General features: G+C 31.6%; 1 protein-coding gene across 4 annotated transcripts in view; it reads right to left on the bottom strand.

Annotated features, from left to right (window-relative positions):
* LOC129911054 (probable E3 ubiquitin-protein ligase HERC2) overlaps positions 1-16047 on the bottom strand; it is a 71001-nt gene extending 54954 nt beyond the window's left edge. For 3 of the 4 annotated variants that reach the window (XR_008771592.1, XM_055988696.1, XM_055988694.1), the window contains exon 1: positions 14422-16046. Coding sequence is in view for 3 of the 4 variants with exons in the window: in XM_055988696.1 (XP_055844671.1) it covers positions 14422-15348 (927 nt within the window). In the remaining variant the exon portion in view is untranslated. Of the gene's footprint in view, positions 1-14421 lie in introns of all 4 variants that reach the window. The other variant, XM_055988695.1, reaches the window with a different exon arrangement.
* Between the last annotated feature and the right edge of the window lie 694 nt (positions 16048-16741).

The raw sequence follows: 16741 nt of genomic DNA on the forward strand, positions 1-16741 counted from the left end.
GTATCTTAGAAATAAGTTAATTTTAAGTCAATTGTAAATAACAAGTTCAATAAACTAAATTGAATAAAAAATTGAAATAAAAATTGCAATATAAAATGTTATTTCTATGGAGTTTGGTATTAACAATATAAATCAAAAATCGTCGTTTTGAGATGCATTTTAAAGTTAGAAAAATTTACCAAATCCAGTTTTATTATACAAATACATATATTGGGATGCAACTTTTTTTAAATAATAATATTTACACAAATAAGGTACAATTTTAATTTTTAAGCGTATTTTTATGTTTTTAGTGAGATATGTTGTTTTGACCAAACTACACTCCTTTTCATCAGAATAGGTACACAACTTTTCAAATGTTCAGTATTCGTTTTTTCCTTACAGTGTATGAAAAATAATAATTCAAAACGTGTGGTTATTAGTTTAGTTTAGTTTTAATTCTTTATTAGTTAAAAAAAAACTCTTTGAGCAATATTTTTCACTGATATATGTACAATATTACATAACGCTGCGTAACTTATTTTTGAATACATTAATATTAGTTTCTTGTTTTATATGTTTGTCTAAATTATTAAACATCTGTGTTCCTTTGTACAAGATATTATTTTGAGAACAAGTTCTTCTAAACAAAGGTAATCTAAAATCACCTATATTTCTTAAATTATAGTAATTCCCAACAAATTGGAGATTTCTTTGGAGATACATAGGATATAATCCATTTTTAAGTTTAAATATAAAAATTAATAAATTAAATTTCAGCCTTTTTATAATATTCATCCATTTCAATTCATTTAACATATCAGATATATGGGTTCTTCTGTCACATTTCAAAAGACATCTCATAGCTCTATTTTGTAAAATTTGAAGGTTTTCAATTTTTCCGTTGTTATTTTTCTTGTTTCTCTATGGCAAAGCATTTTACATCAAAAAACTGAATTGTTTTTTTGTTTCATCAGAATAGGTACACATAGAGAATGATGTCAAAGTGGTCCATGAAATTAATTTTAAACAAGTTCTTCTTAAAAATGTATTTTACTTATTTTTTTTTTGTATAGTGGCGTTTTTATTCGTACAAAAATAACAAAGGAATTGCATTGTTAAATCTCTTTATGCAATCTATCTGAATCTCTTCCCTAAATTGTCAAATGGTGGGTTAGGAAATATTTTTGTCTTAAAATCGACTTTCACAAATTTTATCAGAATGGGCTAGCCATTTTCAACAAGGTTCAGGGTTGTTTTCTATGGCAGATACTGAAGTACTTCCTAAATTTGCACTTCATCCCAATATTTTACAGAGCATTTTTTGTGGTCGGAGGCGTCGCACTGTGGGATGAAATGGGACTCTAGTGCGCCAAAACCCATTTTCAAAAATAGTTTCAAAAATATTTAATATTTTCAGAGAACACTCTTAACCCATTTCCGGCGGCTACCAGTTCCAGTTGACTTAGAAACTTGAAATTTTACACACTATCTGTTTTTGGCCCAATTAGTAGAAATCTGAAAAAAAAATTTTGGAAAAACTTTTGGTTTTCCAGAAAATTCACGTTGCGTTTTCGCAACGTTGGCCGAAAGGGGTATCAACATTTTTGAAATAATTTATTTTTACATGGAGTATGAATCAATTTTATTTGAGTATTTTAATGAAGAAATTAACCAAATAAAGATACACTGGGTAATAAAAGGTTGTTGAAAATAAAATAACAAAATTTCTAATAATTTAAACATTATATTTTGATATTTTATGCTTACTAAGAAAGGTTTTTTGTGTGGTACTCATCGATGCATTTTGGATATGAATCAAGATATTACATTTCTTGCAGAAAAAAACGTATTGTATGAAACACTTGCGACATCGTTTTGGTGACAGTATGTTTGATGTTGTCAAAAAAATGATAAAAGTGACTACTTCATTCAATTCTTATCGTAGTGCAATTCCTTAATGATAACTTCTCTGAATTGATTCCTTTCAAAAATCGATAAACCAAATCAGCACCCGCCAACAATCGACAATTTTTTTTAAGTCTCACAAACTAGAATACCGTCTTCTTACAGGTAATTTGATTTATTCTCAATGCAGAGCAAAAAAACCAACTCTTGTGTTGTATTTACATTCATAGTTCGTGAGAATAGAAGTGGTAAATCAGAGCTGACCGAACTCAAACAAATGAGAAAAAGTCATGGTTTCATTGATTTTGCATTCGATAACGAAAATGAAATTGCACCCGTTCGCTGGAACAACAATTGTAACAGTCTTATCAAATCATTTGATGGATCCACCAATATATTAGGCAAAACTGTTTGATCGAATAAAGGGAAAACTTGTCCACATTCCAATGCCAAATTCAATTCGTGAAAACATCATAAAGATGGATGGAATTGATTTATATGATAACGCTACAAGCAAATTATCGGATTCGAACTGATCAATTATATTTGACTATCAAATGCGCTGGATGAGGCGTTCCTAAAATTATTGAAAATATATGGCATTTGCAAAAACACCAATGCCAAAACTAGAATTTAGAATATTTGTTGTAGATTCCCTGTTGCGATCAGAAACAAACAATGAACCAGATACACTGAGCCAAAAAACAACGTAAAATCAATTTAAACCACTTTGAATCAATGGAAAATCACTACATTTTTAGCCTAAAGTGGAAAATGATTGAATCAAAGTAGCACACTTTAAATCAAAGTTGTTCACACATTAAAAAAATAAAAAAAGTAAAACTGGCATCTGCTGGGGATCGAACCTGCTATACCTGGATTGACAAGCTTGTGCTTTACCACTGTGCCATCTCACTTATAAAAATTGATGTGACAAACTGTAAGTTAAGCATAGGACGACTTTTTAGAAAATGAATGAATATATTTTTCACCATTGATTCAATGTAGAACGGATTAAAAATTAATATGCGTTTTTTCTCTGGGTGTATCCAAACGGAAGGAAATCCCAATGAAATGCTCCATTTCGACGTTGTAAGTGTTCTAGCCAAGCTGCTTTTCCTCCAAGAAATGTTACATCCCGATTCAACAAAAATACTTCGATGAATACCGCACAAAATCCCATTCTTTGAAAGCATAAAATTACCAAATTATAATGTATAACTTACCTATTACAAATTTTGTTATTTTATTTTCAACAATCTTTCATTACCCAGTGTATCTTTATTTGGTTCATTTCTTCATAAAAATAATCAAATAAAATTTATTCATACTCCATGTAAAAAAAAATTATATCAAAAGTTTTGATACCCCTTTCGGCTAACGTTGCGAAAACGCAACGTAATGCTTTCATCTTACCTGACAGGCAGGCAACTCAAATAAATTACTTCAACACTATTTTAGAATATAATTTGAACCCTTATTTACCTGTAGTTGAGACTATTTAGAAAAATTATAATTTTGACTATATTTTTCAAAAGTTCAAAAATCTTACCTCAAAATTTTGAAAAACTCGAATTTTCATAGCCCCAAAAAAGCTCGAAAAAACTGTTTTAAAAAAAAATCCAAAAACAGGTCGATTAGATAATTTGACTATCTTTCCAAATAATTTTTTAGTTTATTTAAAAATATAATCAGTTATGTTCCAGAAGTCTTCAAACATGACGTTGCGAAAACGCAACGTTAGCCGGAAATGGGTTAATACTTGAACTAAAAGAATTCTAGTACCCATTATTGGAAAACCCAACACACTTCTCCGTTATTCGTCGTATCATAGAGGCCTTTAAATAATTTAAATTTCCAAGCCAAATTGGTCCATTTTCAATTAATCGATATTCCTCTTTTAATAAGCAGATATATGATTTTTTTCACCACTACTAAGTAATGTAAGGAATCAGTAATGATGAACAACAACTTTATATTTTTATTCGTTGCTTATAATTGACACAAGTTTTGTTTTCAAAAGACCGCCAAAATTTTGCAAGCTCTCGCAAGCTCTTCTCTTTTCATTTTCTTGGTTGGCTAGTGTCTTGAGCTAAACTTGCCAAAAAATCATAGCCAATTCCAGCCAACTTGTCTAGTTATACGATATTTTGTGAGAGATTATCAATCAAAATGACGTTACATTTCTATTTTTCCCGACTGGTAAGTAGTCGTATTGTCTGCCATTTTATACCTATATGCCACGATTTGAATTATAACATAAATGCGTTATATTACCATTGTTTGTCAGCCGTTTAAACATTACTTAAGTCGCGAAAGCTTAATAGACTCTCAGTTCAGTTAAGCTTCCAAGTAGGTACAAGTGCGTGTAAAGTGTTTTATATTTTTAACGTTATAATCAAAATTCAAAAGTATCTCCTTTTTAAAAGTTATTACATTTTTTAACTTTTATAATGACTAACGAACAAAAAGATAAATTTGTATTTCATTTACATAGGCGCAGGAACAACAAATAATGGGAATACAGCCGGAGATTAAAAAAAATTAATTTGAGGCATTTGCTCGCGAGACCGCAAAATTATTTGTTATGCTCTATCCATGGTTTTATCTTCCATCTAGCGTACATCAAATTTTATTGCATGGTGCTCATGTCATTCGTAACATGAGTTTGCTATTGGGTAAATAAATAAGTTAATTTCATATAACCCAATAAAACTTATTTGGTTATTATATCTTTATTCACGGTCGAAGGTCAACTGTCAGAAGAAGCTGCAGAAGCATGTAATAAAGAATATAGGCTAATGAGAAGAGACCACACCAGAAAAAAATTCAAGAATAAATACCAACAGGGATTTATTAAACATGCTTCTGGCATCTTCAGATCCTTATGTATCATCAATTCGGAAAACAACAATAAAAAAAGAAAAAACTTAAAATGATGAAGTTTATAGATTACTTCTTTTTCAAAATGAGGAAAATAACGAAAACTCAAATGTTAACAACTTCACTGTCCAATGAATCATTTGTGATTCATGAATTGTATTTTTTCCCATGTTTCCTACGTTCATGAATCATATAAGATTCAACATTATTACTAAACGAATATTATTCTACGTCCCCATATAAACTTGTAGAAAAACATCTCTACGTTCTTGCTTGGAAAAAAAAACATCAATATCACGTCCTATGAATCACATTTGAACATAATTATTTTTTGTACCGCGTTTACAGCGTCCATGAAGCATATGTGATTCATGAACATGTATTTTTAATAACGGATATATTTTGTACACAAAATCAGAGAAATAATTTTAATATCCTTTTGTAGGTTTATACAGCCCCTAAATATGACTGCAGTAAAAATTGAAATATGTATATTTAAGAAAACGCATTTTTCCTCAATGAGATTTTTTTGTATATTCTAATGAGTAAATTAATTTAAATGAACCTTATCTTCAAACCAACAAATTAGCCTATTCCAAGATTGTACCAAGATGTTTCTTAGTGCATATCCCAAAATTTCCCCTTTTCTCAAAAAATACCATTTTGTCATAGATATGAATGTTTTTTTTGCATTGCATTGTTTTGATTTTTAATGATAGATAATGGATATAAAAACCTTCATGCAAAATTTGGTTCCGCTAACTTTTAAGGGTTTTTCGGTAGTAAGTTAGCAACTGTTATAATAATACGGGTTGACAGATGAAAAACAGATTTTAGATTTTTTGGAATCAGCATTAAAAAATACCTTGATATCATGTATCTATGTGTATATAATACCATCTTCTCCATTTCGCGCTTTGACCTTGAAAATCGAGAGTTGCGGACATGAGATTTTTCTAGACTTTTGTTGTATGTTATAGAATGCCAAAACGAAGGTATTGAGCAAAAAAAAATTATACTAGCATTCATTCCTAGGTTAAACCCTTATTTAATAGACGACCTGATCATTTCAATCTAATCTAAATTGAGTATTTTTATAACATGTTCTTACAGTGTATAATCATTTTTAATGACACTAACTAAAACAATCATCTTATATCGTTTTTGGTCAATAATCTTAATCATATTTGATTCATAGGACGTGTTCATATGATATCAACACTTACTACGTCCATATGAATCATATGTAAACACAAAGTAAAACTATTTTTTAACAAAGCAACAAAATTATTAATGGTAAAAAAAGCATTTTGCCTCATATCTGAGTCAGTCGCAATACTTTCTACCACTAAAAAAGTTTAAACGTAGAGAAGATTTTGAATTATGGCGTTTTTAATTGGCAATCCGGAATTGTTCTTCGAATCGGAATCCCAATTGAACAGTTTTTTTTTATTCCGAAGAATCTGAAGTTTGGTGTGAATGTATTGTTTGAGTTTAACATGTTTCACATATATGTGTATTCGCGCCAAATTTCATTGGTATTTGTGCTGCAAACATTTGGTACTGCTGACATTTAAATCTATGAATGTGTGAGTGATTCTGCTTCTGATTCTGTTTTTAAAACCAGAAGAGAAATTCTCTTTTTTTCAGAATCAGAACTGTCAGTTTTGCCCAATTGAACGCATTGAGATTGCTTTTTTTTGCTTCCAGATTGCCAATTAAAAACGCCATTAATTTATGTAGGGACGTAGAATATTTTTCATATTTATGATCATATACACTCCTTTTCATCAGAATAGGTACACAATTTTTCAAATGTTCATTACTCGTTTGTCTCCAATAGTGGTGCGTGACCTAACAAGGTTTTATTGTTTTTTGATAGTTTAATGTCGTTTTCTTTCACTCCAATGAAAGTACCCTTTTAGTACTTATTTTTGCACTTTTGAAGGTTTTGTGTTCTTTCACGCCACAAAAGTGTAAAAAAAAATTACTCCTGAGTAATTTTATGTCGTTTTCCAAAATTATGAGAGTGAATCACTCCTTTTTCGTGCAATTTTGGAATTTGTTCAAGAAGAATTTGACAAGTGGAGTGATTTGACGTTTGCTTTGTATGTGTTTGTAATACGAAATAATGAATAAAATAATAACACAATCTTTTAAATTCACTTTTAGTGATTTTTTACAATACTTTATTGAATTTTTTTTGTAAATAAGTATAATTTCCCTCAAAAAAAAAGTTAAAACAACCACCCAACAATTTGACAGTCAGTCCATTAAGTCAAATGTAGAAGTATTGGTAATCACTCCGTCACTCCTTCAAAATTTTGGGAGTGAAGAATTCACTCCAAAAATTCACTCCTTTTTCAATTTTGGAATTTGAAATCACTTTTTTCGGAGTGATTATATAGCTAGGAGTGTCACTCCTTGAATTTTGGAAAACGACATTAGTACTACGGAGTACCCCGGATTTACTCCACATTTTTAGTCAGATTTACACCGATTTGCACACACACTTATGAATTTGAAGTTTGACATTTTAAAATTTTGTTTGAAAAGTGAAAAATGCGAAAAGTTTTTCTTTCAAACTCTTTTGTTATTAACAAAAACAACCATAATGAATATATTTTTTATTGTATTATATTCCGCCAGATATATTTCTTCCATTTTTTTCGTTAATTCTTCACTTTTTCCAAAATGAAATTGAAAACCGAATAAAAAAAATTTTCAGCCAGTGCTCTTCACCAATAAAAAAAATCCTGTGCCAGATAAAAAAAAATCCCATTTTTTTTCTGCGATGATGGGATATTTTTATTTTACAATTATCAAACTAAGGGTGTGTGTCAATTAGGCTGAAAAAACCGATCAGAAGTATAATGAAAAATATACCAAAATTAAAACGCAAAGCAAGAGACGCACATAAGAGCAAGGGAGAAATAAAGTTCGAAGGGAAGGAAGATTTTTTACCGTGAGTCTCCGGTAAAAGATTGTTTGACTCTTTTTGACGTTTCTCTTTGATATTGTTCTTTTTTTTGCTGTTCTGCTTTATTTTATTTCGTCGGTCGCGGAGTTTGCTTCGTCGGTTGTGTATTATTTGCGTGTTGTTGGAGTTGTTTTTTTGTATATTTTGTTTTTTTTTTTTTTTTTTAATTAAAATACATAGTCTGCTTCTACACTAAGACGTAGACGCACAAGATGCACATAAGAGCAAAGGAGAAATCGATCTTTCTCTCTCCCTTGTTCTTATGTGCATCTTGTGCGACTACGTCTTCCTGTAGAAGTCGTCATACGAAAACAAGAACAAAATAAAACCAAAGAAAATAGCTGTCAAATTTGCGTCTTCAAAAAAATACTACGTGTAGAAATTCGAACATAATTTCTGTGCCTTGCATGTTGCATCTTCGTGTAGAAGCAGACTTATCAACGAACGCTTATTATGCTTCATATGTTATCAATATTAATTTTTTTTTTTTTTTTTCAATTTATAAAATTTGTCCCTAGGCCTGTTATCACTATTTTTTTCAAGGAAATTATCAATTTTTTCCTTGTCACACACACAATTACAAATAAAAAAATTGCTCTCATTATGTTCTTTCACTCCAGAAAAAGGAGTAAAAATTTAGAGTACTATTTAATAGAGTGAAAGAAAACGACATAAGATGTTAGGAAAAGCAACGGCTAAAACTATTTCAAAATGGACCATAACTTTCCCATTGTTTTTCTTGTAAAGTATTTTTGAGGAAAAATTAACTTATTTTTTTCTTCATCAGAATAGATACACCCTTGTTATCTTTAATGTTTTTGTGGATTTCGAGCAAATTTACCATTAAAACAAATAACTGGACTTTCCTTAGTGTACTAACGAAGAAAAAAAATAACAAAAATAACAAAAAATTATTAAAATTATTTTTATTTTAGGTGGAGCGATTGAATATAATTCAAAATAAGTTCAAGTGACCTTAACTCCAAAAACTCAGATCTAACTGATGAGCCCAATGTCGTACCTGGGCGAAACGCTTTATAAATTTTTGGAGTTGAGGTCACTTGAACTTATATTGAATTCCTTAGTGTACTGTAATTTATTAATAATACTACCATTTTGAAAAACATGTGTGGATTAAAATCGCTAAATTTTGGCGAAAACACCTTAAGAGATAAAACAAACAATGCAGGATCCACCAGTACTGGTATGGTTAACAAAAATAACGAATTGTGAATATGCTTTATCCAAACTTAAGATAAAAACATTCTGGGGGTAAAAAAAAAAGAAATGTGGTAAAAAAAATGCAAAATAACACTCTTATAGCGTTTTCGTTTGGTCGTCCGGGACTCTCCGGAATTCTTCCGAACGATTCTAAAACTGTTCGTTTGGCACTCAATGACAGTTCTGATTCTGAAAAGAAGAAAAAATCGATTCCGAATTTTAAGGCAGAATCAAAACGAGAATCACGCACACATCTTCACACAAAAGAGGTCAAAGTAATGAAGTGTTTTTGTTTATTATTCATTTCTGAAAATTAAGACTCCTTACTATGCCAAACTTTAAATTATATTAAAATAAAGTGAGTAAACAAAAATAAAAGATACCTTTTTATGAAGTAAACCAAAAACAAAACAAAACTTTTATCAGACGTTCGCATTATTTGATCATTCACAAATACAAAGAAACCCAAACTTCAGAATCAAAAAGAAGTATCCAAGTTTGATCGTTTGGCATTCCGGATCGGACATTCCCGGACCATTCTAAGAATTACCAAAACGCTATTAGAAGAGTTAATTTTTACATGTGCTCAGGGGCGTATCGAGAGGGGGGTGTGGGGGGTGTCTCACCCCCCAAGATTTTCCGAGTCGGCAGATCAGTCGGCAAAAAAATTATCGCTCTCTTGTCGCCTATACGAGGTACGGTTTGCCGAGTCGGCAAATTAGTCGGCAAAAAAATTATCGGCAAATCATATTTTGTACGACATAAGTGAATGTATTTAAAATTGGGCTAGCTCTTGTCGCGTATACGAGATACGATTTGCCGAGTCGGCAAATTAGTCGGCAAGTTGATCGACAAAAAACTTTTTTACGTACATATGTAGGTATTTAAAATCTAACTAGGTCGTTCGCGTACGAGGTACGATTTGCCGAGTCGGCAAATCAATCGGCAAATTTGTACGACATAAGTGAATGTATTTAAAATTTGGCTAGCTCTTGTCGCGTACGAGGTACGGATTTGCTGAGTCGGCAACATTAATCTGTACATTTCTAATCTTTATTATTTCCACGCATTTGTGCTGTTCTGATTTGTTCTGTTCTAGTGTTACTTCACTAAACAGACTTAATAGGGGAGTTCACATTGACTAACTTACCTGACAGACCAGCTGCCATTAAGTCTGATCTGATGCTGTTTTGATACTGTAAACACCCATCCGACTGCCTGGCCGATTTGCCGTATGATTTTCAAAAAAAAATTTATATTTTGGTGGTCGGACGGACATTTTAGTTAATTGAAGAACATGTCTGTCCGGCAGATGTTCCATTTTCTTTATTTTGTGAGCAGGGCAGAGGTGCGTTCTTTTTCTAACAATAGTCAACGATCGTTGTTATGTCAAAAATTATTGTTGAAGTGTCATTGTTAGAAATCGTTGGATTTTTTACAAATCATTTAGGAACGATTTATTTTCAGAGATTGTTAGACTGTCAAACCACCAGCTAAATTTCTTTTAAGAATACTTTTATTTCCATTATTATAACGAAAAAAAAAATTGTTTTTCATTCAAAATAAATTATCTTTCATCAAAAAATTACAAAACTCTCTTTTTATTTTCATTTTTTCCGCTTATTTCAAAAGAAAAAAATTGTTTGTGTTTGTTTTGTAAACAAAACATTCACTTTGACACATCAACAATCTCATGAGTGTTCAACTCATATCATGGAGGTGAGTTGGAAATAGTTACGATTTGTAACTATTTGACACTTGAAAACGAGTTTAGAAACGATGTTTATCTGTCAAATAGTTACAAATCGTAACTATTTTGTAGTTTAGGAACGACAAAAGTTAACGATAGTTAACAATAGTTAACTATTGTTAGAAAAAGAACGCACCTCAGGTGAAAGAAACATTAAAAATTAGCTGAAAAACGGGTTTTGATGAAAATTGTCTGATGTGTGTGAACACTAATAGCGTTTTCGTTTGGTCGTCCGGGACTGTCCGGAATTCTCCCGAACGATTCTGAAACTGATCGTTTGGCACTCAATGACAGTTCTAATTCTGAAAAGAAGAGAAAATCGATTCCGAATTTTGAGGCAGAATCAAAACCAGAATCACGCACACATGTTAACACTTAAGACGTCAAACTAAAGAAATGTCATTCTTTGTTGTTCATTTCTCAATTTCAAGATTTTTAACTATGCACAAACTTTAAACTATATTAAAATAATGTGAAGAAAACCAAACAAAAATAGATAACTTAATGATAATAAAAAAAATAAACAAAACAAAACTTTCATCAGACGTTCGCATTTGATGTTTCACAAATACAAAGAGACCCAAACTTTAGAATAAAAAAAAGTATCCAACTCTGATCGTTTGGCATTCCGGATCGGACAGTCCCGGACGCTTTTAAGAATTCCCAAACGAAAACGCTATAAGAATTATTCGGCCGTCAAGCCAAATGGCTATCGGTCTGTCCGGTAGGTTAGTCAATGTGAACCTCCTATTATTGATAGAGTTGACGTGACGATTGACAGTTGTTGATTGGGCTTTTAAGCAATTTGTCTTTGTTTTTGTCCTTTCTTTGATAAAATTCAACTAAGCGAAGTTATCGATAAATGGACATTATTAAAACATCGTAGGGTTAAACTTTAAATGAAAAATCAATTTTATGTATATGTTTTATGTTAATTGTTTTCAAATTAATAACTTTAATTTTAAAGACTCAAATCAAAGACTCAAATATTAAAGACTACAAATGTGCATAATTTATTTTCTTTTACCAAAAATTTTCTTTTTATTACTAAAGAATGTATAAAGTTTATTTTTTTTTTTGTTCTTTTATTAAAGATTATTATTTTAATAATAAAATTCTTAATCGTGAAAATTAAAGTTTTATTTCTTTTTTTCTGATTTGATTCCCAATATTATTAAAAAAAAATTTCGGATGCAGTCGGCAAATTCATAAAATGAGTCGGCATTTCACTGAATCTCACCCCCCCATGGCTTGGACCCTCGCTACGCCCCTGCATGTGCTACCAGTTTTGGTGGATTAAAGACAAGAATAAAAGTGAATAACAGTTGTTATTTGTAATTTTAGGACAGTAAATAGAATGGCCATTAGTCCCAATCTTCTAAAATGGCTGAATTTTTAAAAGACACCATCACTAAACCAAGAACAGAATTGTATGCGTTTAAGGTTTTTGAAATCCTTTACCACATGAAAAGTTGAGTGGTATTTCTTGTTATTTTTGGATCAGCGAACATTTAATTTTGATGTCATTGGTGAGTTAAACTATCAGTTTAACATTCTGCGAAAGGAGAAACCATTTTGAGACCAACTTCATTGTTAAAAAAGAAGTGTTAAGGCATGGAAGAAAGTAATCTACTACGATAGTACAAATAATAAATTTCAAACGTGAAGAATGGTCACAATTATTTGTAAATGAATATTCAAGAAACTTTTCCTTAATTCTCTAGTATTTGTGAACCAGTATACTGAATATTTCAACAGGACCACGCCTCGTACCACAAAAAACGCTCTGTAAAATATTGAGAGGAAGTGCAAATTTAGGAAGTACTTCAGTATCTGCTATAGAAAACAACCCTGAACCTTGTTGAAAATGTTTGGAAATGGTTAGCTCGTACTGATAAAATTTGTAATAGTCGATTTTAAGACAAAAATATTTCCTAACCCACCATTTAACAATTTAGGGAAGAGATTCAGGAAGATTGCATAAAGAGATTTAACAATGCAATTCCTGGACAATTTTGTTACCTTTTTAAGAAGAATTTTGTTTAAATTCATTTCATGGACCACTTTGACATCATTCTCTAAGTGTTCCTATTCTGATGAAACAAAAAAATAACTCAGTTTTTCGATGCGAAATGCTTTGCCATAGAGAAACAAGAAAAATAACCACACGTTTTGAATTATTTTTTTTTGCTGATTCTGCTAGCATCTTAAACAATGACTTGACATCAAAAAATTATTATTTTTCCTACACTGTAAGGAAAAAACGAATACTGAACATTTGAAAAGTTGTGTACCTACTCTGATGAAAAGGAGTGTATAATTCATGAACGCTGGAAATACGGTGCAGAAAACTTCTATGTATCAAATGTTATTCATGGGACGTAAAGAAAATGCCTGTTTTTCTGATATAAAATTATGAACGTAGCTACTTTATTTTACCAGTTTGTATAGGGACAGTGAAGTTGTTAATACTAGGGGTATTCACGTAAACGCGGAAAACCCATTGAAACTGTAGAAACCGTAGAATTTTCTATCGGTAGAAATGAGCTGTCAAAATTTGTATGGGAAAAATATTCTGCAAATCATAGAATTTTATCTCACAAATTTGAAGCAGAAGCCGTAGAAAAAAATCTGATAAACTTTAAGTGTGAACTATTCGTGGACTTCAAGCGTACAAATTTGTCTCTAACAGTCGTCTCCGAATGGTAACTGGACTGAAATCCAGGATTAAAGCCTTTTGAATTTCAAACGAGGATGCAGAAGGCCCAACTTTACTCATCTGGACAATACGCCTGCCGCCTTGACGGGCGTTTTTCTTTTTCCACCACGCGTTTTGGGTCTTCCGTTGAATTTAGTTGTATTGGCTACCATTGTAGGGGAGAACCCTAATAAACCGTGAATTTTTAAGTAGGTTTTTCCTTCTTTACACAGTTTTGTATGAGTTTCCGTTTTTCCGCATTCCAGTGTTTTGCTCTTCCCACTTTAAATTGATTAAAACCGAAACAAATAGTTTTTTCTTGAAAAATTGTTAAAATTATATGAATATTTACTTTTAAACCAAAAATAAATATTCTAAGTTATAAACTGCTTTTAAATTCTTCAAAAACAAATTTAACTATTATTATTTTGAACAGGTTTAATTAGAAAGAACAACCAAAGGCCAATGAAAAATTATTTGGCACCTTCTTTTTCATTTTAAAACTACGATACATTTATTAGTAATTGACCGTTAGAAACTTTGAAATCAAAGAATTTAAATTTTTAAATGTAGCAGCACCGTAAATATAACAAATGTTATTTTGTTGCAGGCACTACTATTATTTTGAACACAACTGTAAGTGTGGTAAGGGCCATTGAATAGCTTTAGAACTAGTTAACTGAGTTATGCTGTTAAGACAAAACGAAAATAGATTTTACTTAACTTAACTAATTTTCGAAAAAAATGGACTTATGCTGTTAATACCAAACTCCATAGATTTAAAACTCTAAGCTTTTTTATATGTATGTCCGATAAATTATTCTAAAGCATTTATCTCAATTCATGTTTACAGAGTAGAAGTAATTCCCAATAAGTTTTTGCTGTTGAACTAAGTGTTAAATTTTTACTGACTGACTAATGTTAAATTACCCTGCTTATACAAAGCAGTTTTCTAATAAAAAAACCTTTTTAATTTGAATTGAAGCATAAAAAAGAACTTACTTGCGTTGCATCAAAAAGTGATGCTTCCGGCAAATCCTGTAGCGACTCCAATGCTTCACTCAAAAGCTCACTGCACATTTCCGTATCCTCGCCCGAACGCCATGCGCGCCGTAAGAATGCAAATGAAAAATTTAAAGCAGCTCTGGTGCCTACACGAGCCAAGCCCATTGTTGCCCTTTCGTTATCCTTAACCGAATTACTAGTTCCACCAAGTGCAAGGTCAACCGACCTGTATTTTCCCGCTATAAATGACTTGTCCATTGAAGATTGATTTCCTGCTGGTGCAGCTGTAGTTATAGTTACAGTCGTTGCAACACTTGCATCCTGACTAAATCGTTTATACGGATTCTCTCCCGATTGTTGTTTGCAACGTGCCAAAGCTACATAATATCTTTCATAGATGTATAATTGTTGTCGCAGATGCACTGATGATAAGCAATTGCCTGCAGCTTGAAGGGAAATTTCATGCAACTCACCCAATAAGGTCTTAAGGCAATTTTCCTTTTGTTCCTCTTTTGGTGTTTGTCCCCACAACCAAGACTCAAAAAGAGAATCCGATGAAATCGCTGTTGGAACACTCACATTTGTGGTTATCTTTTTAATTGCCAAATCCGAATCTAACAAGCGACAAGACCCACAATTACATCCAGACAAGGGTCCACAATAGCAAGAACAACAAAGGCACATCAATTTCTCGACGCCACAATAATGTTTTCCATCATCGCCCAAATACGATAGATTTCCAGCTATATTAACAACGGGTGCGGCCTGTGAGGAAACTAATTCACAATCTTGTATTAGGTTGTTCCACAACACCGCAGTGTCTTCAACATTTCGAAGATTTGATATTAGATCAGCACGCAGCCACTTTGAGTCTAAAAATGGCAATGGCCGTAAGTAAAGTTCGGTTCTGCTATTAGCTGCCATTGTTGTCTGCCTTGGACGAACGACGACTAACTACCAACCGATTTCAAGCTTTACTAACCACACAATGTTTGCGCGTACTCTTCCAATTGTGTTAGTTTTTTTGTTCTTGTTGTAGTTGTAAAATGCCGAGTTATTTTTATTTTACTGAAGTTCTTCAGAGTTCCACATTTTTGTTTAAGTTTGCTTTGAAAACCTTAATTGATTTGTTAATTGAAATCAAGTGCATATAGTCCACCCCACCACCCTTATTTTATTAAAACAAAAACCCAGAACACAAAAAAAAAAAGAAAACTTCAAATTCACTTGATTGTTCTTTTTCAATTCAATGACGGACAACGACGACGATCGAAGGGTCGTGTCGGGATTTTTTTTGTGAGAAAATTCAATTTTTCTTCTGGACAAGAATGAAATTTTTCAATTGTTTTTCTATAATTCTTTCACTCATTTAAATGTAAAATTTATTTGCACATGGTTTTTAGTTTTGTTTATTGTATATTTTATATGTTTTTGTTATAAAATGTACGCATTTGTATGCGAACAATAACAATTTTACGGATAGAGATAGAAAAACGAAATCCTATAAAATAACAAATGTAGAACTGTCAAGATGGTGGCGAATGGCGATTCCATTAAGATTTGCTTCTAGAGATGGTCGATTTATCTGTCAAAATTAAATATCCGAGTTTGATATGAAATCGACTTTATTTATTAATAATTTTTATAAAATAAGATAGAGAATTTCTTTTTTATGATTTGAGAATCAAAAAACTTTTTAGTTTCTTGATAGAATTTGATGAAAATTATGAAAACAATTTGACCACTTGAGCTATTACATTTTAATTGGAAGTGACGTAAGTGACAGATAATTGGAATGGTTTTTGCTAATCTAGTATCGATAAATGTAGGAAATCTAGTACAATTTTAAAACAGCTGATTTTTGTTTATAAACATCGGAATGCGTGCTCTCACTGGAAATGTGTTTTCAAACAAATAAAAGTGGGGTTATGTTGTTATGCCGGTGCATGCCGGCTAGAAAGATTTATATGCGATGCCGGTTGTCATCGCTGGGTGGGATTGGACATGGGTGTTTGGGTGGTTTTTTTTTAATGAGGTGGTTGTTTGATTGTTGGTAGTAACTATAAATAAATAGCAGGTTCAGTAGCAACTTTGGTTTGTAAAAAAAATCCTAGAATGTGTGCATATAAAATTTTATTCCGTACAACTACGATGTTGCTGAGTGTTTCGTTCATCATTTTGTTCTTTCTTGGGTAGTTGTAGGTGGTATGTAGTAGGTAGGTATGATGGTATGATCTATGCAGGTTAGCCGATATGCGCTATACCTACACGATATAGAGATGAATTTACGTTTCATCGGTCCTTGAAAAGAAAGAAT

The sequence above is a fragment of the Episyrphus balteatus genome, chromosome 2, assembly GCF_945859705.1.
Source record: "Episyrphus balteatus chromosome 2, idEpiBalt1.1, whole genome shotgun sequence".
NCBI lineage: Eukaryota > Metazoa > Arthropoda > Insecta > Diptera > Syrphidae > Episyrphus > Episyrphus balteatus.